Source organism: Pan paniscus, chromosome 10 (genome assembly GCF_029289425.2).
Source record: "Pan paniscus chromosome 10, NHGRI_mPanPan1-v2.0_pri, whole genome shotgun sequence".
Lineage (NCBI taxonomy): Eukaryota > Metazoa > Chordata > Mammalia > Primates > Hominidae > Pan > Pan paniscus.
This window is the reverse complement of record NC_073259.2, coordinates 15,316,976-15,342,216: the sequence shown is the minus strand read 5'-3', so window position 1 is coordinate 15,342,216 and position 25,241 is coordinate 15,316,976. Positions and strand designations below refer to the sequence as shown.

General features: G+C 36.8%; 1 protein-coding gene across 1 annotated transcript; it reads right to left on the bottom strand.

Annotated features, from left to right (window-relative positions):
* Nucleotides 1–6,536: 6,536 nt before the first annotated feature.
* KLRF1 (killer cell lectin like receptor F1) lies at nt 6,537–24,018 on the bottom strand. The gene is made up of 6 exons (XM_003829647.5): nt 23,870–24,018; nt 19,083–19,181; nt 18,061–18,210; nt 9,595–9,734; nt 9,110–9,222; nt 6,537–7,128 (listed from the first exon to the last, which is right to left on the bottom strand). The coding sequence occupies exons 1-6, from the start codon at nt 24,006–24,008 to the stop codon at nt 7,020–7,022; spliced, it is 750 nt and encodes a 249-aa protein (XP_003829695.4). The 5' UTR covers nt 24,009–24,018; the 3' UTR covers nt 6,537–7,019.
* Nucleotides 24,019–25,241: the final 1,223 nt, after the last annotated feature.

Below are 25,241 nucleotides of genomic sequence, written 5' to 3'. Positions count from 1 at the left end.
CGGGCGGATCACGAGGTCAGGAGATAGAGACCACGATGAAACCCCGTCTCTACTAAAAATACAAAAAAAAAAAATTAGCCGGGCATGGTGGCGGGCACCTGTAGTCCCAGCTACTCGGAGAGGCTGAGGCAGGAGAATGGTGTGAACCCGACAGAGACTCTGTCTCAGAAAAAAAAAAAAGAAAAAAAAAAACTCTATTCTTAAATCTAAACTAAAAGACCACAGCTATAAAATTATGCACTCCAAATAAGCCTCCTATATTGCAATCTCAATTGATTGCGTCACCACAAAATACTATCTCAAAACTAGCTGAGACTCTTTCTTCTCCAGGGCTTTCCTCTTCTAATTCTTCCTCTTTATCTTTCTCTAAGCTAAATTCTTTCCAAACTCCTCAAACATTCTGGCATACTGGTTATTTAAGTAAAAACACTGGAAAGTCAGAAAATATAAAAGAAAATCATTTTTACTTTTATGCTGTTTCTTAAAAGCAAAAGGTGAAATTCCCAGGTGAAAGACACTTTTCCTATACTAAAAGGAATAGCAACATTATTATGACCAAAGATAAGTATTTGAGACCAAGAAAATACTGTATGAACCTTGTTAAAATCTTTTGGGGGCCCCTCACATAATCCTTCACTCATAGGTGGGAACTGAACAATGAGATCACATGGACACAGGAAGGGGAATATCACACTCTGGAGACTGTGGTGGGGTAGGGGGAGGGGGGAGGGATAGCACTGGGAGATATACCTAATGCTAGATGACGAGTTAGTGGGTGCAGCGCACCAGCATGGCACATGTATACATATGTAACTAACCTGCACATTGTGCACATGTACCCTAAAACTTAAAGTATAATTAAAAAAAAAAAAAAAAAAACAAGACAAATCCCGTGACAGGTGATAGTTTTATAAAGTGAAGCAAGTTATCACACTGAAGTTTTAGGCTCCTACCCTCCCACAGAGACTGGGAAATAGAGGCTCTATCATGCTTGAGGACTACATTTCAGAGAGGGTCCCAGGTCCTTTAGGAAGACATTCCTGGGTTATAAAATCTGTAAGAGGATTTTTAAAAGATTGATATGTCAAAAGGGCAGAGTAAGAATTTACAATTATAAGTTTGCTGAAGTAGATGCTCTAAGAAAAGGGAGGTTAGGGACCTATAATTGAGAAGAAACCTGTTTAGAATGTAACCTCAAGGCCAGGCACAGTGGCTCATGCTTGTAATCCCAGCACTTTGGGAGGCCGAGGCATCCAGATTGCTTGAGTCCAGTTTGGGCAACATGGCAAAACCCCATCTCTACAAAAAATACAAAACTTAGCCAGGCATACTGGTGCATGCCTGCAATTCCAGCTACTTGGGAAGCTGAGGCAGGAGGATCATTTGAGCCCAGGATGCAGAGGTTGCAATGAGCTGAGATCATGCCATTGCACTCCAGCCTAGGTGACAGAGTGAGACCCTGTCTCAAAAAAAGAGAAGAATTAGAACACTGGCAAGGTGGCCAAATAGGAACAGGTCCAGTCTGCACCTCCCAGAGAGATCGACACAGAAGGTGGGTGATTTCTGCATTTCCATCTGAGGTACCCAGTTCATCTCACTGGGACTGGTTGGACAGTGGGTACAGCCCAAGGAGGTTGAGCCAAAGCAGGGTGGGGCATCACCTCAACCAGGAAGTGTAAGGAGTCAGGGAACTCCCTCTCCTAGCCAAGGGAAGCCATTAGGGACTGTACCATGCACTCTGGCCCAGATACTGAGCTTTTCCCATAGTCTTCGCAACCCGCAGACCAGGAGATTCCCTCCAGTGCCTACATGCACCAGGGCCCTGGGTTTCCAGCACAAAGCTGGGCAGCCATTTGGGCAGACACCAAGCTAGCTGCAGGAGTTTTTTCTTTCATACCCCAGTGGTGCCTGGAACACCAGCGAAACAGAACTATTCACTCCCCTGGAAAGGGGACTGAAGCAAGGGAGCCAAGTGGACTGGCTCAGTGGGTCCCACCACCACAGAGCCCAACAAGCTAAGATCCACTGGCTTGAAATTCTCCCCGGCCAGCACAGCAGTCTGAGCTCGATCTGGGATGCTCGAGCTTGGTGGGGGAAGGAGTGTCTGCCATTGCTGAGGCTTGGGTAGGTGGTTTTACCTTCACGGTGTAAACAATGCCACCGGGAAGTTCAAACTGGGTGGATCCTACTGCAGTTCAGCAAGGCCTCTGCAGCCAGACTGCCTCTCTAGATTCCCTCTTCTCTGGGCAGGGCATCTCTGAAAAAATGGCAGCAGCCCCAGTTATGAACTTATAGTTAAAACCCCCAGCTCCCTGGGACAGAGCACCTGAGGGATGGGGCGGTTGTGGGCCCAGCTTCAGCAGACTTAAACGTCCCTGCCTGGCAGCTCTGAAGAGGGCAGCAGATCTCCCAGCACAGCGTTCAAGCCCTGATAAGGGACAGAATGCCTCCTCATGGTCCCTGACCCCCATGTATCCTGACTGGGAGATACCTCCCAGTAGGGGCCGACAGACACCTCAGACAGGAGAGCTCTGGCTGGCATATGGCGGGTGCCCCTCTGGGACAAAGCTTCCAGAGGAAAAAGAGGCAGCAATCTTTGCTGTTCTGCAGCTTCTGCCAGTGATACTCAGGCAAACAGGATCTCCAGCAAACTCCAGCAAACCTGCAGCAGAGGGCCTGACTGTTAGAAGGAAAACTAACAAACAGAAAGGAATAGCATCAAATCAACAAAAAGGACATCCACTCAGAGACCCCCTCTGATGGTCACCAACTTCAAAGACCAAAGGTAGATAAATCCACGAAGATAGGGAGAAACCACTGCAAAAAGGCTGAAAATTCCAAAAACCAGAATGCCTCTCCTCCTCCAAAGGATCACAACTCCTCACCAGCAAGGGAACAAAACTGGATGGAGAATGAGTTTGACGAATTGACAGAAGTAGGCTTCAGAAGGTGGGTAATAACAAACTCCTCTGAGCTAAAGGAGCAGATTGACAGAAGTAGGCTTCAGAAGGCGGGTAATAACAAATTCCTCCGAGCTAAAGGAGCATGTTCTAACCCAATGCAAGGAAGCTAAGAATCTTGAAAAAAGGTTAAACGAATTGCTAACTAGAATAACCAGTTTAGAGAAGAATATAAATGACTGATGGAGCTGAAAAACACAGCACGAGAACTTCGTGAAGCATACACAAGTATCAATAGCCAAATCGATCAAGTGGAAGAAAGGATATCGGACATTGAAGATCAACTCAATGAAATAAAGTGAGAAGACAAGATTAGAGAAAAAAGAGTGAAAAGAAACTAACAAAGCATCCAAGAAATATGGGACTACATGAAAAGACCAAACCTATGTTTGATTTATGTACCTGAAAGTGACGAGGAGAATGGAACCTAGTTGGAAAACACTCTTCAGGATATTGTCCAGGAGAATTTCCCCAACCTATCAAGGCAGGCCAACATTCAAATTCAGGAAATACAGAGAACACTACAAAGATACTCCTCGAGAACAGCAACCCCAAGACACATAATCATAAGATTCACCAAGGTTGAAACGAAGGACAAAATGTTACGGGAAGCCAGAGAGGAAGGTCAGGTTACCCACAAAGAAAAGCTCATCAGACTAACAGTGGATCCCTCAGCAGAAACCCTACAAACCAGAAGAGTAGTGGGGGCCAATATGCAACATTTTTAAAGAAAAGAATTTTCAACCCAGAATTTCATAGCCAGCCAAACTAAGTTTCATAAGTGAAAGAGAAATAAAATCCTTTACAGACAAGCAAATGCTGAGAGATTTTGTCACCACCAGGCCTGCCTTACAAGAGCTCCTGAGGGAAGCACTAAACATGAAAAGGAACAACCCATACCAACCACTGCAAAAACATGCCAAATTCCAAAAACCATCATTGCTATGAAGATATTGCATCAACTAATGGGCAAAATAACCAGTTAGCATCATAATGGCTGGATCAAATTCACATATAATGATATTAACCTTAAATGTAAATGGGCAAAATGCCCCAATTAAAAGACACAGACTGGCAAATTGGATAAAGAGTCAAGAACCATTGGTGTGCTGTATTCAGGAGACCCATTGAATGTGCAAAGACACACATAGACTCAAAATAAAGTGATGGAGGAATATTTCCCAAGCAAATGGAAAGCAAAAAATAAATAAATAAATAAATAAAATAAAATAAAATAAAGCAGGGGTTGCAAACCTAGTCTCTGATAAAACAGACTTTAAACCAACAAAGATAGAAAGAGACAAAGAAGGGCATTACATAATGGTAAAGGGATCAATGCAACAGGAAGAGCTAACTATCCTAAATATATATGCACCCAATACAGGAGCACCCAGATTCATAAAGCAAGTCCTTAGAGACCTACAAAGAGACTTAGACTCCCACACAATAATAGCGGGAGACTTTAACACCCCACTGTCAATATTAGAAAGATCAACAAGACAGAAAATTAACAAGGATATCCAGGACTTGAACTCAGCTCTAGACCAAGCGAACCTAAGAGACATCTACAGAACTCTCCACCTCAAATCAACAGAATATACATTCTTCTCAGCTCCACATGGCACTTATTCTAAAATTGACAACATAATTGGAAGTAAAACACTCCTCAACAAATGCAAAAGAACTGAAATCATAACAAACAGTCACTCAGACCACAGTGCAATCAAATTAGAACTCAGGAACAAGAAACCCACTCAAAACTGCACAACTACACGGAAACTGACCAACCTGCTCCTGAACGACTACCGGGTACATGACAAAATGAAGGCAGAAATAAAGATGTTCCTTGAAACCAATGAGAACAAAGATACAACATACCAGAATGTCTGGGACACATTTAAAGCAGTGTGTAGAGGGAAATTTATAGCACTAAATGCCCACAAGGGAAAGCAGGAAAGATCTAAAATCGACACCCTAACATCACAATTAAAAGAACTAGAGAAGCGAGAGCAAACAAATTCAAAAGCTAGCAGAAGACAAGAAATAACTAAGATTAGAACAGAACTGAAGGAGATGGAGACACGAAAAACCCTTCAAAAAATCAATGAATCCAGCAGCTGGTTTTTGAAAAGATCAACAAAACAGATAGACCGCTAGCAAGACTAATAAAGAAGAAAAGAGAGAAGAATCAAATAGATGCAATAAAAAATGGTAAAGGGGATACCACCACTGATCCCTCAGTAATACAAACTACCATCAGAGAATGCTATAAACACCTCTATGCAAATAAACTAGAAAATCTAGAAGAAATGGATAAATTCCTAGACACATGCACCCTCCCAAGACTAAACTAGGAAGAAGTCGAATCCCTGAATAGACCAATAACAAGTTCTAAAATTAAGGCAGTATTTAATAGCCTAACAACTGAAAAAAGCCCAGGACCAGATGGATTCACAGCTGAATTCTACCAGAGGTACAAAGAGGAGCTGGTACTATTCCTTCTGAAACTATTCCAAACCATAGAAAAAGAGAGAATCCTCCCTAACTCATTTTATGAGGCCAGCATCATCCTGATACCAAGACCCAGCAGAGACACAACAAAAAAGGAAATTTCAGGCCAATATCCCTGAAGAACATCGAAGTGAAAATCTTCAATAAAATACTGTCAAACAGAATCCAGCAGCACATCACAAAGCTTATCCGTCACAATCAAGACAGCTTCATCCCTGGGATGCAAGGTTGGTTCAACATATGCAAGTCAATAAATGTAATCCATCACATAAACAGAACCAATGACAAAAACCACATGATTATCTCAATAGATGCAGAAAAGGCCCTCAACAAAATTCAACACCACTTCATGCTAAAAACTCTCAATAAACTAGGTATTGATGGAACGTATCTCAAAATAGTAAGAGCTATGTATGACAAACCCACAGCCAATATCATACTGAATGGGCAAAAACTGGAAGCATTCCGTTTGAAAACCGGTACAAGACAAGGATGCCCTCTCTCACCACTCCTATTCAACTAAGTATTGGAAGTTCTGGCCAGGGCAATCAGGCAAGAGAAAGCAATAAAAGGATATTCAAATAGTAAGAGAGTAAGTCAAATTGTCCCTGTTTGCAGATGACATGATTGTATATTTAGAAAACACTATCATCTCAGCCCAAAATCTCCTTAAGCTGATAAGCAACTTCAGCAAAGTCTCAGGGTAAAAAATCAGGGTGCAAAAATCACAAGCATTCCTATACACCAATAACAGACAAACAGACAGCCAAATCATGAGTGAACTCCCATTCACAATTGCTACAAAGAGAATAAAATACCTAGGAATCCAACTTACAAGGGATGTGAAGGACCTCTTCAAGGAGAATTACAAACCACTGCTCAAGGAAATAAGTATATTCTTTTTCTGCACCTAATATCTTCTCATAAGTTTGAAACCTTCTAAATTTGGAAAGAAAAGTGCAACATATAAAAATTGTATAAAATATAAAACAACACATTTAACACTTTTACCTAGAAATACTACTTTTAGGGCGGGCTTCTATCATAGAAATAAAGGTGCTACTATTTAAGAAAACATTCAGGATGTTTATTGTAGCTGAGTGAAGAATAGCAAAAGCCTGGAAACAAAGTTAATTCTCTTTGACAAAAGGGTAAAAAATGTATAAACCCACATTATAATTCAACCATTAGAAATATAAGAAATTTTGTTTAGGACACTATTAAGAATTTAAAACGCAAGATACAGAAAAACAGGCATAATTTGATCACATTTGGCATAAAATAAGCGATGAATAAAAATCCTGGATATGATCACATGAAGTCAGTCACAGTGGTTTATACTATCACGTAAAAATTTTGAAGGGTACATTTTAGTTTGTTAACAGGGGTTACTCTGAGGCTAGACCAGTGTCGATGATGGAGGGAGAAGGGAGAAGAGATTTTGGCATTTAATTGCACTTTAAAATCTTACACCTGGAGATTAATATTAGAAACTAATAGGCCAAAAATAGTGATCATTGATTATTTCACTATGAATTTTGTCAAACTCTAATACTGACAAATCCATTTGAAAACACTGCTGCAGGTTTCAGAGTAAATTTTGCTTTCCTTAATGGCAGCACAGCTGTTTTCTTTAGCTGGTCCCTTTATGAAGAATCTAGGGAAGAGAGAATAAATACTTTGTTAATCACTGTAGCTGAAGACATCCATTTGTGTCTTCTGCTAATATCCTCTTTTAAATAAAAAAGTAATTCAAAATTTCAAAGCATTTTTACATACTTGGATTCACTAACGATTACAGTAACTGTAACTTAGCCTTGTTAGCTGTGGTTGGTCAAGAGTTGCCAGAGAGTCTGCAACTAACAGAAGTAAGAATAAATTTCCCTCCACATTCCCATTCTAGTATTCCTCCTCTTGCCCCATGTAGTTCAGTTAGATTAAAAATAAGATTAACTCCATTTGGACACCTCACTTAACAACCTCTCTTGCCTTCTTATATCTCATTGTATAAGAATGATAATAATACTTCATGATATTGTTTAGCAGTTATATGAATTGATGTTTGTAAAGAACTCAATACACAAAACGAACTGTGCATGACCTAAATAATAAATTGCATATTTATTGCATTATTTACTTATAATGTAACATATTAAAAATATTAACAAATTTACATATAAAATAATGTAGTGTTAGTGATACATTCTGATAAATTTGTTTGACCTGTGGAAAAAGTTCAAGAAAGAATCTTGGAAAAGGTGCACATGATCTTCAAAGCTTCCAAATTGATAAGGGCAAGTAAGTACTGAATTTTCATATTAGAAAATACACTTTGTCCGAGTTTAGTTTTAAATTTTGTATTGAACATATTATGGACAAAAATCTCCAAGCATGATCTAGACTTAAAACTCAACCCTAAAGGGTAGTGATGAATGGATTTGGAATGAAGACAAAACCAAGTTGGGCAACTTCATGACGTTCAGTGACACAACTCTGCTCTCAGATGACACACATCCATAATTTTACACTGCATTCCAAATAATGTTTTTTATTCACTTTTTATATTGATTTAGTGCAGTCAGATAGAAAATATGTAATATTTAATGATGAATAGAAATAAGGGGAAAATAATACAATAACACCATTAAGTTGGTTACTATAATGTACTATTTTTCTATCACTACTATGACAAATTATCACAAATGTAGTGGCCTAAAACAAGGCTAATTTATTATCTTACACCTATGAGTATCAGAAGCCCAAGATTGCCCTACAGGGCTAAGATCAAAACGTCTGCAGAGTCACCTTCTGGATGTACTAGGCAGGAATCCGAGGCCACCTGCGTGCCTTGGCTCACAGACATGCTTTCACATCATATGAATCTCTGTGTTCCACTTCATATCTCCCAATGTGACTCTAATTCTGCTTCCTCCCTCTTCTAAGGACCCTTGTGATAATTGGGCCACCCAGATAATCCAGCATAATATCCCTATCTCAAGATTCCTCATTTAATCATACCTGCAAAGGCTCTTTTGCCATATAAAATAACACATTCACAGCATTTTGGAATTAGAATGTGGACATCTTTGGGGACCATTATCTTGCCTGCTAACATAGGAATAGGATTTTGAATTTACCTGTTTTACTGTTTATATTTTTAATTAAATATTTTATTATAAAATAATGCGCACAAAAATGTTGACAGAACTTTTAAAATCAATAATTCCATGCATTTGTTCAGAGACTTTTGGATAATCTTGTTCTATGTTGTATACATCATTTGTATTTTGACACTATGATAATCACATAACACAAAAAATGCACATTGGTTTTATTTTATTACTGAAGATGGCTAAAGAAAACATTGAGACCTTTAAAAATAAGAGACTGCATTCATTCAATCTACTTTTCTATATAAAGTGTGAGAAATTTTAAAATCATAAACCACCATTTTCAAATCCTTTTTCTTTAAAAATCAAATCAAAATATCCATCATTACTCCTGTAAATACTAAATTAATTTTCATTCTTTTGAATTCTGTAGTACCAGTAACTATTTCAGAGTTGAATTTGGTGAACCTGGAGGAGACATATTCTACAATAAACAATAAATCAGATTGCCTTTTAAGAAAGACTCACATCTTTGAATCTATTGGAGAATCATCCACCCAAGTCCATGTCATTTTCAAGGAGGTAAAGTTAAGCCCAATCCATACGTAGTTTAATTGTCTTAGGTTTTTCTGTATAAAAGCCTAAAATGTGGACAATGAGGGACTAAATGAACAAAATATTTTAGCAATTCAGACACACTGAATATTTTAAATGTTATTGCAAAAAAGCACTCTGCATAGGGATTCTTATGGTAATCAATTCATATCTTACTTATACACACATTATATCATATATATGTTACACACACACACACACAATTGCAAGTTGAAGATATGAATTTGGGCCAGATCTAGCTTGAGAAGTGAGGCACTCACTTGGAATACAAAATTTAAGAGGGTGCCCAAAACTCGACAATCAAGGTAAATGATGATTTAATGCAAAGATGGAAAGATATTTGAGGAAAGCCATTTTTTACTGCAAAGATGCCATAACCCTGATACTAGACCAATTACCATTTCAAGTTGGTCATGTATGATTAGTAGATGAGATTTTCTTTCCAAACAATACACATAACTGTCACTCCAACTTTTCATCTCATTAGAGAACCAATAACACTTCCCTTGGTATTTGAGCCATTCTGATTGGCATAGTACTACAGAGAAATGTAGAAAACAAAATGAAATTAAATTACATATGCATCTCTGAAAATTGGCCATAAGAACAATACTTACATGTTGTATAAATAAGAGTTGAGCTACAATAAAATCACTTATAGCAAATTGTCCAGACACAAAAGATGGCCAAAACACAAATGATGGTCCTTGGGAATTAAGACAATTAATTTAATGAGATGAAGCAAAACCTAGACATAATGGGATTTTTGATGCAAGATCTATTATATTGACTAAAATAGCATGAACGAAATAAAATAGCTATTTGAGAGATTAGATAAAATATAATTTGTATCACTTAGAATTTATCCACACAAAGGTTTTTTTTAACTTTTAAGTTCAGGGGTATACGTGCAGGTTTGTTACATAGGTAAATTTGTGTCATGGGGGTTTGATGTACAGATTATTTCAATATCCAAGTAGCACCCAGTACCCATTAGTTATTTGTTCTGATCCTCTCCCTCCTCCCACCCTCCACCCTCAAGTAGGCCCCAGTGTGTGTTTTTTCCCTCTATGTGTCCATGTGTTCTCATCATTTAGCTCCCACTTGTAAGTGAGAACATGCAATGTTTGGCTTTCTGTTCCCGCATTAGTTTGCTAAGGATAATAGCCTCCAGCTCCATCCATGTTTCTGCAAAGAACATGATCTCATTCATTTTTATGGCTTCATAGTATTCCATGGTGTATATGTACCACATTTTCTTTATCCAGTCTACTATTGATGTGCATTTAGGTTGATTCCGTGTTTTTCTATAGTGAATAGTGCTGCAATGAACATACACATGCATGTGTCTTTATAATAGAATGATTTACGTTCCTTTGGGTATATACCCAGTAATGGGATTGCGGGGTTGAAGGGTATTTCTGCCTTTAGGTCTTTGAGGAATTGCCACACAGTCTCCCATAATGGCTGAACAAATTTACGCTTCCACCACCAGTGTATAAGCATTCCTTTTTCTCCACACCCTCCCCAGCACGTTATTCTTTGACTTTTTAATAATGGCCATTCTGACTGGTGTGAGTTAGTACCTCATCGTCGTTAACATCACTGATAATTACAAGAAATGCAAGTAAAAACCACACAAAGTTTTAAAATCGCTCTCCTTGTAGTTTTGTATGTGTATCCCCTTCTCCCTCTTAATATTAATTAATGATTAAATTATGTCAAGAATAACAATTTATTTTCAACTTCTTTATTTTCAACCTCTTAATAACTGAAATATTATGAAGTTCTTTGATTTTCCTAGCTTAATATTAAGGTAAATTAAATTAAATGGAAAATATCGAGATTTTTGGCATAGTATTGAGAAAAAGTGAGATATATATAAAAATATATGTAAAGGCCAATATAACTATTTTAACTTATGGCCCATTACAATCTGTCTCTTTTTATTTATTTTTTATCGTGATTATTTTTCTTCACGTAACATAAAATTCACCATTTTAGCCATTTTAAAGTGCAAGTGCAGTGGCTTCTAATACACCCACAATGTACAACTATCACTACTATCTCATTCTAGAACATTTTCATTACATATAAACACTAAGTAGTCACTATTCATCTTCTACTCCCCCAGCCCTGGCGACCACTAGCCTGCTTTATGTCACTATGGATTTAACTATGATGGACCTTTCATATAAATGGAATCATACAATATGTGGCCTTTTGTATCTGGCTTTTTCATTCATTCAGCACAATGTTTTCAAGGTTCATAAAAGTTGTAGCATGTATCAGTACTACATTCTATTTTATGGTTGTAGGAATATTTCATAACATGTATGTAGTGCATTTTGTTTATCTCTTCATCAGCTGACGGACATCTGAGCTGCTTCCATTCTTTGGCTATTATGAATATTGTTACAATGAACATTCATGTACAAATTTTTGTAAGGACATATGTCTTCCATTTTATTAAATATATACCTAAAAGTTGAAGGTTGGGTCATGTGATAATTTGAGGAACTGTCAAACTGTTTTCCACAGTACTATAAAATTTTACATTTCTACCAGCAATATGTGAGCAATTTCTCCACATCCTCACCAACACTTGCTCTTTTTGTGTGATTATAGCCATCCTGGAGGGTGTGCAGTGGCTTTCCACCCTGGTTTTGATTTCATATTTCCCTAATGAATGATCATATTAAACATCTCTTCAAGTGCTTATTGGCCTTTTGTATAGTGTTTTTTGGAGAAATGTCTATTCATTTTTAAATGTTCATTTTTAAACTGGGTTGTTTTTGAGTTATAAGTGTTCTTTCTATGTTCTGAATATAATACTCCTATCTGATATCTTTCTCTTTTGGTGTGTTGCCTTTTCCATTTGACATGTTAGAACGACATGAATTTTGGGAATTCAGAGGTAAAACTTTATGAACTGAATGTTTGCATACCCCAAAATTCATATGCTGAAATCCTGCCTCTCAATATGATGGTATTAGGAGGTGGGCATTTAGGAGCTAAGAACAGATGATCAGAATGGGATTAGTACTTGTAAGCGTCCTGAGATAACTTGAGTCATTCTGCTATCTGCCATGAGAGATTACAATGAGAAGCTGGCAGTCTGCAACAGACAAGAGGGCCCTCACCAGAACCCAACCACGCTGGCACCATGATCTCAGTCTTCCAGTCTTTAGAACTGTGAGGAATAAATATCTGTTGTTTATAAGCAACCTAGTTTATGGTAATTAGCTGAGGCACCCCAAACTGAGTAAGGCCCATCCACATGGCCTCATCTAAATCTAATTACTTTCTAAAGACCCCGTCTCCAAATCCCATCACATTCGGGAATTAAAGTTTTAATATATAAATTAGGGGGAGGGCACAATTCAGTTCATAGCAGCAACCAAGTAAATGTGAAGGCAAATTGTGATTGATTCTCCTGAAAAATGTGTACTAAATAAAACATGTTAGCTAAGTCTGTACCCAAACTATTTACCCATGTTTTGAAGGTCATTCATTAAAGCAATTATCCAATAGAGGTGCTCTAATAAAAGGAATAATTGTTCTTAACTCCCTGTAGTCTATAGTTAGCCTTCACTCTCTAGTAGTGGCTTTAAACGTAGGCCACACCAGGAAGTTAAAAGGCAACATGGTAAAGAATAGAATTCCTTTGACAAAGTCAGCTGTAACAGACCACAATCCTGCAGTTCTTTGCCTTGGTTGGTATCTTGGAGCATTTACCACTCACAGTGGCAGGGAAGATTGACTGTTTTCCACTACGTGGTGCCCGCCAATAGTGTAAAAGCTTTCCATGAGATCACGTGCTGACTGAGAAGGTCCATTTCAAGGATGAACAAAGGAATAGTCTTGGGGGACAACGGGGATGAAAGCATCTTTTAGCAAAATGGGGCCAATTTTAATATTTGAGCAGGGAATTGCCTCTTTAATTTACCCTTCCTCAAAGCTACTCACCCCCCAGAAAAATCACTGTAACTTATGAGTGCTTCCTGGAATAAGAGGAATTTGGGCATTCATGTCTAAAAGTCAGTCAGAGCCAGTCAAAGTTGTTTATTTTTTGAAGACTCAACATCAATTAATATAGTAAAAGAGTGGATGTCTACGAGAAGAGCCCTGCTTTCATGCTCACCATATCCCTATGTGGGAGCAGGATCCTGCCGTTCATGGATACAGAGGGAGGTGCAGAAGGAAAGATTGCCTCCAGAAGCTAAGGAGTAGACTGGCACTGTTGTCATGTAACCCTAGTAAGTATTGTAATTGTTTCACCAGTTTACCGGAGATTATCCAACCTGGGACCCGCTTGTCTTTTGGGGTCCGATATAAACTCTCTTGTTCTCAGGGCTCACCCTGAAGCAGGGGCCTGGCTGTAGGTGGTTTGTTTGGCCTAGCAAAGAGGTGGCCTTGCTATCAGTAGTAATTTTGATTCAAGTCAGGTGAGGTGTTATTTGTAGAATTAGCAGACAACATGTAACTGAGTTTGTTTTTCATGAGTTTCTATGAAATCCAGAGCACCTATGGACTCTTGAATTGTTTTAGCAGTAGATATCACTGCCAGTAAAGAAGACTTAGATATCTGCCTTGAGGCTACCAAAGGATGTTTGTAAAAATTAAGTTGAATGTGTTAGCTTTTGTCACATGAGGCAAGGTATAACAGTTGGAACAAACAATAGGACTGACTGAAAAGCTTGAGAGGAAAAGCCAGAGAATGAGCTGTTTCATGAATAAGGACTTTGGAAAGCTCCCACATAATCCTGAAAATCTGGAAGGCCAGGCACAAGCCCTGGGCTGGATGCATGCTCAGAAATTACCTGAAAAGGTCCTAAGATCTCACCTTTGGCTGACCTTTAAGCTCTGCACACAAAAACATTGTGCATATCTATATTTACAGATATACATAAAACTATAAATATTTATAGATATAGAGATACATATAAATATATATGTATTTATAGATATAGAGATACATATAAGTATATATGTATCTATATTTATAGATATACACGCACAATGGACTATTTTTCACCCATAAAAAGGAATAAAATGTGGATGAACTTTAAAAACATTATGCTAAGTGAAAGAAGCCCAAGGCCAAATATTGTGTGATTCTATTCCATGAAAATCCAGAATAGGTAAATCCATATAGACTGAAAGAAGATTTGTAGTTGTCAGAGGCTAAGGGGAGAGAGAATGGAGAGTGATTTGCTTGTTGGGTATGTAAGGGATTTATTTTTGGGAAAAGTTTTTCAACTAGATAAACATGGTAGTTCACAACGTTTGAAGGTTCTAAACATCATGAAATTGTTTACTTTTAAAGGTTCAAATTTTGAATTGTACCTCAGCTAAGAAAAGGAATAGGAAATAAATATATTGTAGCTCAATATACAGTATTTATAGCTACTTTAATTAATGTTTAATGCCATGTACATGATTCCATGTTTACCTACCAAAGCCGCCTTAACTTTTCTAAGGTGTCATTGCAATGATACCCAACACAATGACAGACATTACAGATAGGGAGACAATAAAATATGAGGTAAAGCTACAATATCTATTAGTTTGGGAAATATACCTGTAAAACAGACAGATAAGCCAAATGAAGACAGTGTCAATAAGTAGAACATAAAATATATAAAATTTTCACGTATGATAAAGGAGGAAATACGAACTAGTAGATTAGAAAAAAATCCTTTTATAATAATTATACATTTATCTGGAAAGTCATAATATATCATCTCATACAATAAAACAAATGTCAAAATGATCAGTTAAGTATCAAAAAGTTAAACTTAAAAGTAAAGAATAGAACTTCATCAGGGTGGAAGTATTGGAGGGTCCCCTGCCAGCAAAGATCACCTATCCACTCTAAGAGGGAGTTAAGACTGGCGGTTTGGGGATAGTGCCAAGAGATATCAGCTGTGATGGCTTGGAAAAACAGTGTAAACCGGCAGTGTAAACAAGAGTAGGGCATTTATAAGTAGTTGAGAATGGTGAATAGGAGTATGACTAGACAGAAGATAGTAGGGATGACTAGTTTTTGGGGCTCGGTCCAAGTAGTGGGGGTAACTTTGTAAAGCCCTGTTGCAAAAAGTAGCGTAAGGACAAACAGACCTAATAGAATGAAGGGATCATTCCCATTCTTATGTCACCCTCTACCTCTCCCCAGCTATCTCCACCACACTACCAACCTTACTTATTCTCTCCTAGCCATTTCTAATCTCTCCTTATTGAACAACTGCTGGCTTTGCATTTCCCTTTCTTCCAGCGCCTACACAGTTGCCCCCACCTTACATATAGACTGGGCAACATCTGTCTCCCTATACCTCTGAACTTCCTTTAACAGCCCTCACCTTTACCCTCCTGAAGAACTCATTTACTTTCTAGACAGGTCCAGCAAGACCTCCGCAGACATTTCATATCAGCAAGCTGCCGCCCTCCTCCACACTTACTTAAAAAACCTTTCTCCTTATATCAACTCTACTCCCCCCATATTTGGACCTCTCACAACACAAACTACTATTCCTATTCCTGTGGCCACTCCTTTATGTATCTCTCGGCAAAGACCCACTGGAATTCCCCTAGTAACCCTTCACCTTCTCCATGTTCCTTTACTCTTCATCTCCAAAGTCCAGCTACGCATGTCACCAAAACAATTGGAGCCTTCCAGCTCTGTATTACAGAAAAGCCCTCTATCAATACTGGCAAACTTAAAAACATTAGCAGTAATTATTGCTTAGGAAGACACTTACCCTGTATTTCACTCCATCCTCGGCTACCTTCCCCTTGCTCGTCAGACCCTCCTCCCAGGCCCTCTTCTTGTTTACTTATACCCAGCCCCGAAAATAACAGTGAAAGGTAGCTCATAGACACCCAACATTTTCTCATATACCATGAAAATGGAACCTCCCCCTCTACGCAGTTACCTCATCAGTCCCCATTACAACCTCTGACGGCTGTCGCCCTAGCTGGATCCCCAGGAGTCTGGCTACAAGACACCCCTTTCAGCACTCCTCATCTTTTTACTTTGCATCTCCAGTTTTGCCTCGCACAAGGTCTCTTCTTCTTCTGTGGATCCTCTACCTCCATGTGTCTACCTGCTAATTGGACAGGCACATGCACACTAGTTTTCCTTACTCCCAAAATTCAATTTGCAAATAGGACCGAAGAGCTCCCTGTTCCCCTCATGACACCAACATGACAAAAAAGTGTTATTCCACTAATTCCCTTGCTTGTTGGTTTAGGACTTTCTGCCTCCACTATTGCTCTCGGTACTGGAATAGGAGGCATTTCAACCTCTGTCACGACCTTCCTTAGCCTCTCTAATGACTTCTCTGCTAGCATCACAGACATATCACAAACTTTATCAGTCCTCCAGGCCCAAGTTGACTCTTTAGCTGCAGTTATCCTCCAAAACCGCCGAGGCCTTGACTTAGTCACTGCTGAAAAAGGAGGACTCTGTATATTCTTAAATGAAGAGTGTTGTTTTTACCTAAATCAATCTGGCCTGGTGTATGACAACATAAGAAAACTCAAGGATAGGGTCCAAAAACTTGCCAACCAAGCAAGTAATTATGCTGAACGCCCTTGGACACTCTCTAATTGGATGTACTGGGTCCTCCCAATTCTTAGTCCTTTAATACCTATTTTTCTCCTTCTTTTATTCGGACCTTGTATCTGCCGTTTAGTTTCTCAATTCATCCAAAACCGTATCCAGGCCATCACTAATCATTCTATACAACAAATGCTCCTTCCAACAACCCCACAGTATCACCCCTTACCACAAAATCCTCCTGCAAGTTGACCTCTCCCACTCTAGGTTCCCACGCCACACCTAATCCCGCTCGAAGAAGCCCTGAGAAACATCACCCATTATCTCTCCATGCTACCCCCCGCCCCCAAATTTATTTTTCGCTGCCCCAATACTTCAATACTATTTTATGTTATTTTTCTTATTACTGTAAGAAGGCAGGACTGTCAGGCCTCTGAGCCCAAGCTAAGCCATCGCATCCCCTGTGACCTGAACGTATATACGCCCAGATGGCCTGAAGTAACTGAAGAATCACAAAAGAAGTGAAAATGGCTTGTTCCTGTCTTAACTGATGACATTCCACCATAAAAGAAGTGAAAATGGCCAGTCCTTGCCTTAACTGATGACACTACCTTGTGAAAGTCCTTCTCCTGGCTCATCGTGGCTCAAAAAACTCCCCCACTGAGCACCTTGTGACCCCCACTCCTGCCTGCCAGAGAATTACCTTCTTCGACTGTAATTTTCCTTAACCTACCCAAATCCTATAAAACGGCCTCACCCCTATCTCCCCTTCGCTGACTCTTCTTTTCGGACTCAGCCCGCCTGCACCCAGGTGAAATAAACAGCCTTGTTGCTCAAAAAAAAAAAAAAAAAAAGTTAAACATTTAAAAATAGAAGGTAATGTTTTCAAAATTCTGTATGACTGGAATTTCTAAGCTTAAAAGTCTAAGCTTAAAATCATAATGAATAATTTTTAAAATATTGACTTTTATCCAGTCTGTATTTCAGAAAAAGAAGAATAAATAAGTGACAAACAAGAATGGCTATTTACATACTGCTTTTTAATAACAACTAACTTTCCATATTTATATGTATCAACTGGATTTTAAATTCCTGGAGGGCAGAGCCTATTTCTTGTGTTGTTTTACCATTTTCTCCCACTGCAACAAGTTTAAAGATACCTAAATCGAGTTTTGAATGAAAAGTAGACTTATACCAAACCTTTACTTGTTACTTTAATCTATTGCATACCTGTTCAAAAATACTTCACATTTAGAGAGTCCAAAAGATTAAAACTAGGATAAGCCAAAGCCTTGAGACATACCTGTCTGGTCTGCAGATCTCGAAGCACAAAGGTCTTTATTACTTATATTTCTTCTTGTGCCATTATTCACTTTTAGATCTCCAGTGTCCTCATACTGAGTGGCATTTGAACAACTTCCTTTTTGGCATTTTAGCAATACTCCCTGAGAAACTTGAATACAGGGCTATTTTAAGGTTAGGTAAATATCTTCTCTATGGAATGTCTCAGGGACACATTCAATGGAATGATTCTGATGATTGGAACAAGAAATAATTGAAACGGTCACTAGGATCTTTTTAAAATTTTCATGTCTACTGATGGAAAGAATTCAAAATATTATACAATCAATTCATTTATACAACACATATTTGGTGAGAATCTATTCTATGCCAGGCATTCCTACGAACTGGTAATACAATAATAAATAAAGCCAAGTTTCTGCTCGGGGAAGTATATAGGCTCTTTTCATCCTTTCTTAATGTTTTGCTGCAGCCTCCAACACTGTAGTCAGCACATTGTACCATAATTACTTAGTACCTGCTTCTCCCACTAGAATATCACATTCCTCACCCTGACTATTCTTTTCTTAAAAATTTTGGGGAATTTGTAATATTTGGAGTATTGTAGTTGCTCAGTGAATATTTGTTGGACAAAAGGAAAAGCAAACTAAATGCAACCTTAGATAAAATATATTAAAATATTTAAGCAAAACAGTAAAATTTTATCTATTAAAGTATCCAAGAAACACAGAAAAATGGTTTCAAATACCACACATACACACACACACACACACACACACACTCTACACATACACTCCTTTCTCCGTATTAGACTGTATGCCACTTGAGGGCAAGATACTTACCTGATTTGACTGCATATTAAATATAGCACTGTGGAGTGTACTAATAGAGCTTTACATGCAGTAGCTTCTAATTCAATCTTGGTTAATGCAGTGAAGAACGAATGAATAATTATAAAAAGATTTATAAGAGACAAGTAAACATCTTTCATATTTTTATTTAATTAAGATCTTCTAAACTTACCCAACAGGATCAAGGAGATCAAAGTCAAAGCGAGAATACCATTCACGGTTCCAGATATTCCCAGTAAGATTTTATACCAGTGCAACATCACTGAATAATCTGAGACATTAATCACATAAATTAGTTTAGAAAAGTATGTTTCCAGGAAGTAATACAATAGCAATTGTAATAATAGGATTGTATAAAATATTAGTTTTGGTTTCAAAAGATATTAGGCAATCAAAAGCATGAAGGATAAGTAAATACAAAAATATATACATTTATTTAATAATGATAACACTCTTGATGGTCAGAAGCTATGATACGTGTCATATCAAATCCTAAGAAATTGCTAATATTTAACATTATTAACTTGTAGAAAGAATTTTACTCTATGCACTGAATAATTTTCCAACCATTGCAGAGACACATGCACTCATGCACATGCACATGCATTTACAGATAATACATGTGTATCCACATAAACACTTTCTAATTAATCATTAATATAACACTTACAAGTCCTTTGAGCCTTTTTTATTTACTAAGGATGAATCAGAACTAAATATGGCTTTAGGTATCCTGCTATTTTAATCAAAAAAACCCTAAAATCCTTTGTAAGTCATGAATAATATTTCATCTTCTTATTACATGCTAAACTTTTAAGAACTGTTTTATTTTTCATAGACTTACACTGTCAGGTTTAAGATAAGAGTGCTTGTTCAATGATTATTATTCAAGAAACTGCTATCATTGGACAGAGAGTAGAGAGTCTCATCCAGAGGATTTAGGTCTGCTGGGCACTGACTTATGAAATTACATGAATAATTATGTTATACTGAATAAGTGAATATCTATACTTTGTGAAACATTTTGTCCTTATCAAAGATAATTTATGTAAATCTATCATAATAATTGATAAGAATCCTCTATTGTAACCGAAATTATTCTTATTGTTCAGTCAATAAATTGAATTACTAATGCTGAAATTTATATTCTAAATACTCTTTAAACCTGAGAAAATAGAGAAACTACATTTGACGCTGTCAAGCCCTGTCAAGAAAGCACATGATGAACCCTATAGAATGATATTTTAGATAAATAGTTTGCAGGTTTTCTCTTATCATAACATTGTCAAAGATATTAAAATAATTTTATCAGAATTCATTTAATGAATACTCCACATTTCTGAGATTATTTTTGAATTTTTGATATATTAATATTGATAAGAAATAAATTCCAAGAAATCAAGCATGTGTCTTAAAAAAGTCATATATTTATTTTAAAACTTAAAAAATAATTATCAGAAAACATTAGGAAAAAAAGTTGTGGAAGGTAGTTGAAATTCAACTCAGACTGAATTATTTCTCCTAAGCACTACAGGTTGTAGTGAGCCGAGATCGCGCCACTGCACTCCAGCCTGGGCGACAGAGCGAGACTCCATCTCAAAAAAAAATAATAAAATAAAAATAAAAGTAAAAAAAAATTTTAAAAGATGCTGAATAATGGAGAAAGTAAAACTTTCATTATCCTGTGTTTTCTCCTATAAGGAAATGGTTTAATTTAACTTATAATGGTTAAAACACAAGCCTTTTAACCACCCAAAACCAGAAATAATAAAATGGAAAAACAAAATCAGTCTTATGAATGTCTGTACAAAAATGGTAAATACATTATCAGCAACCAAAATATATTATAACCATGATTGGTTTATTCTAGGAATATAAAGATTATTCAATAGGAGGAAATCCATATTAATATTATGTTAATAAAGTTAGGGGAAAAAATCTATCATCATCTCAATAGATGTAAAAAATGAAATTGATAAAATCTTATATCTTTATGTTAAAAAACAGAAATTAATAGATACTTGTTCAACATAATAGTTTTATGTCTAATGAAGCTAACATCTTATTCAATTGAGAAAACTGAAAGAAGCTTTTCTGCTTAAGTCCAGAAAAAGAAAGATAGCTCAAATCTCCACTACTTTTTAATACGAAGAGGTAATATATAATTCAATGAAGAAAAATATTCTAATTACAGGTAGAAATACTAGAAAAAGAAGGTAAAATTATTTGAAGGTAATGTGAGTGCAGATTTGGTAAAATAAAAGAATCAATTGAAAAAATACCGTTAATTCCAGAAACAAAAAATAGTAGCTGCATTTATAAAAATAACATACTAAAATCAGTGCCCTGTATAATCCAGTAACCACTGTGAAAACATAGATGAAAGAAATTCATTGCTTACGGATAGTTAACCAAAAAAAACAAACAAAAAGAAAACTAGACAGAAACTCAACAAGTGTCCCAACCCAACACAAACAAAACAAAACAAAACTAACCGAAAACTGAGTAACATTAATTTGATCATGTTCTTGGATAAGAAAACCATGTGTCAAAAATATAAATTCTCCCTAAGCTTAATGACAGACTAGGAAGTAATTTAGACGTAAAAGCTACATCGGGTTGTTTTATTTTTTGTTGTTTGTGGTGAGTGAGCCTGAATAATTTTTTATAAAGTTATCTGAAAGAACAAAAGAGTGAGAATAGCTAAGTAAACACTGGAAATATAGAAATACAAAATGGTAAATTTTATGAAGGGTGCTGGATTTATGCAAGGTGGATTTCTCTGAAAGTAATTTTTTTAACTTTTTAAATTTTTATTTATTTATTTGAGACAGGGTCTCTCTCTGTTGCTCAGGTTGGAGTGCAGTGGCACCATTAGAGCTCTTTGTAACCTTGAGCTCCTGGGCTCAGAGATCCTCCCTCCTGAGCACCCTGTGTAGCTAGGACTACAGGCATGTGCCACCATGACTGATTAATTTTTTTATCTCTATTGTTTGTAGAGATGGGGGTCTTGATTTGTTGCCCAGGAAGGTCTTGAACTCCTGGCCTCAAGCGATCATCCTGCCTCGGCCTTCCAAAGTGCTGGGATTAATGGCATGAGCCACCACACTTGGCCCCTCATTATATAAGTTTGACTGAAAATATGTAAATGTTTTATGCTACTATAAAGTAAGTTAAACAAAAATGAAAAAAAATCCATAAAAAATGAAGAAAAGGAATCTAACCAGGTATTGTTAGTGTCTTCACTATAGAGAGAGGAATTACTTAAAGTGATTTTAAGACATTTAACTGTGCATGCTCAATGGAATATATCTTCAGGATTTTTTAAAACTGCAAAACATTTTAATCTGTTTTAAGTAACTATTATTATAATATTATTTCTATAGTGATTCTGAAACTACTACATATGTATAGTGGGATAGAGCAATTATGTAATTTCTTACTATCACTGGCAACAAAGGTTTTTCAATATATGAGAAAAGATTTACAAATATGTCATCACAAAATTAAGTTAAATGAATGAACATCATAACCCCAAGGCTCACATTGTCAATCTAATTCACATAAAATACGTCTTACCTCAAGCTTTAATAAATATTAGCTAAAGGTACAAGACATAAATATTAGTATGTGTCACTTAAATATCTGGGAGCTGAAAATCTGCACATTTTTGCTTCAGACAGACATTTATGAACAGTGTGGAAAAAAGTCTTCAGAGAAGTCACCACATGTTGTAGTCTTTCAGGTTTAATATCTCTGGTTTCCAAAAATGAAATAAAAATTGAATGTAGGAAGTAAAGACTTGAAAATATGGGAATCTAAAAATTCACATGAAAGAAGCAATAAATTTCTTATACATAGCACGTATGTAACTCTAAGATGAATCAGTGATGGATGATACTTGTGGAAGGACTCAAGAGATAACTAAAATTTTCATGGGTGAAGTTATTAAAAGAGAAATATTTAGAAAGCAACAGAACAGAACAGACAGTCTCTATAACTGTGATTATTTGTGTCTTTAATTTCTGCTTATCTCTTTTGCCAAATCACATTAAGGTGGCATGATGGAATTGCACTGTGTATGGAGGGTATGCTTGAAGTAGCAAATTAAAATGTTGATTGCTGGTGTATAAACTTTATTTTGAGTCAACTTGGTGAAAAGCATATTTTAAAGTTTTTGAGAAGTTGAATTAAAAATTAGTATTAAAGGCTGGGCGCGGTGGCTCATGCCTATAATCCCAACACTTTGGAAGACTGAGGTGGGTGGATCACCTGAGGTCAGGAGTTCAAGACCAGCCTGGCCAACATGGTAAAACCCCATCTCTACTAAAAATACAAAAAATTAGCCAGGCGTGGTGGCGGGCACCTATAATCTCAGCTACTCAGGAGGCTGAGGCAGGAGAATTGCTTGAACCTGGGAGGCAGAGGTTGCAGTGAGCCGAGATCATGCCATTGCACTCCAGCCTGGGCAACAACAGTGAAACTCCGTCTCAAAAAAAAAAAATAGCATTAAAACACCATATTCTGTGAATGATAAGGAGGTGAATGGCACCAAATATTCACTAATTTGAAATTATTAATTTTAATTGAGTGTGTATATTTCCTCAGAGAATGTCCTTAAGAAATTATATCAGACAAAATATTACAAGTAAGTGTTAGTTCCACATTGATAAATGGGAGAGAGAGAGATTATCTCATAGTAAATTTGTAAGATTAAATGAAGGAACATAGATAAAACATTCTGTATAGTGCCGGCAACTGGTGTTTCTTAAATGGTAAGAGAGGTTGTTATTTTTAAATCATTATTAATATTGGAAGAGAGGACAGGGGAGAGAGATACAGAGACAGAGAAAGAAAAGCACCCAAATACTGAAACAGTCCAATAACACAATGGAACAGGATACGGGAAACTACCATGTTAATTCACACCAATTGAAAAAAAGAAATTAAATTCCATACCTTTAAATGTAAGTTGAGATGTTTGGGCAGAACTCCTTTTCTTTGACTGTACATTCAATGTCATGTATCTTTCTTCATCTTGCATCTTCAATGTGAGTGAATGTGTGTGTATACAGGTATGTTTTGTTTTATTAAGCATAACATGAAATGAGGAAAGAATAATAAATCTGCTGCTAATCAGAGATGCTCCTCAAATTGTCCTTTCACAGTACATATGAGGGTTCACAGTTTCACTTATTTGTGAAAACCTCAGAGGAAATGTTTTCTTTTTAAAAGTTGCTTTCCCATGACATAGATAACACATAATTTCTCAACTGTCCACCACATATTGAATTGAATATTCTTTTGAGTGCTTTACAAATTTCTCTTAATTTACCCTTAAAGTCAAGGGAATGGAAATTATGCCCTTTTTTGAGGTGAGGTTAATAATATATAGCTGCCTTTTGTTATAGCCTAAATATTTATATCATTTGAATTACCCTCCCTAACATATTGATATTTAATTTAATAACTTGCAATTGCCAAGCAATTAAATTCTTTATCCTAAAACAATATTGTTTATAAATCATGCTAATAATTTAACAGTATAATTTGATTTTTTTTTAACTTTTAGGTTCAGGGCTACATGTGTAGGTTTGTTATATAGGTAAAATCATGTCACAGGGGTTTGTTGTACATATTATTTCATCACCCAGGTATTCAGACTAGTACTACATAGTTATGTTTTTCTGATCCTGCCCCTCCTCTCACCCTCCACCTTCAAGTAGGCCCCGGTGTCTGTCATTCTCCTCTATGTGTACATGTGTGCTCATCATTTAGATCCCAATTATTAGTGAGAACATGTGGTATTTGGTTTTCTGTTCCTCCATTAGTTTCTTAAGGGTAATGGCCTCTAGCTTCATCTATGTTCCTGCAATGGACATCATCTCATTCTTTTTTTATAGCTGCATAGTATTCCTTTGTATATGTGTATCACATTTTCTTTATCCAGTCTACCATTGATGGACATTTAGGTTGATTGCATGTCTTTGCTATTGTCAACAGTGCTGCCATGAACAGATGCATGCATGTGTCTTTATGATAGATTTATATTCCTTTGGGTGTATACCAGTAACGGGATTGCTGGGTCAAATTTCTGGTTTTAGGTCTTTAAGGAATCACCATGCTATCTTTCATAATGGTTGAACTAATTTACACTCCCATCAAAGGTGCATAAGTGAACCCTTTTCTCCACTACCTCATCAGCATCTGTTATTTTTTAACTTTTTAATAGTAGCCATTCGACTGGTATGAGATGGTATCTTATTGTGGTTTTAATTTGCATTTCCCTAATGATTAGTGCCTATTGGAGGATAGAGGGTGGGAAGAGGGA

Bases quoted from the DNA above. Each gene is read 5' to 3' on its own strand.
- KLRF1 (XM_003829647.5), bottom strand. From the start codon at position 24,008: ATGCTTAATAAAACAAAACATACCTGTATACACACACATTCACTCACA. The intron at 18,211-19,082 runs GTAAGTTTAGAA...CCTGTATTCAAG, and splicing joins GATCTCCTTGATCCTGTTGG to TTTCTCAGGGAGTATTGCTA. The intron at 9,223-9,594 runs GTAATTGGTCTA...TCCACATTTTAG, and splicing joins TACATGACCAACTTGAAATG to GCTTTTATACAGAAAAACCT.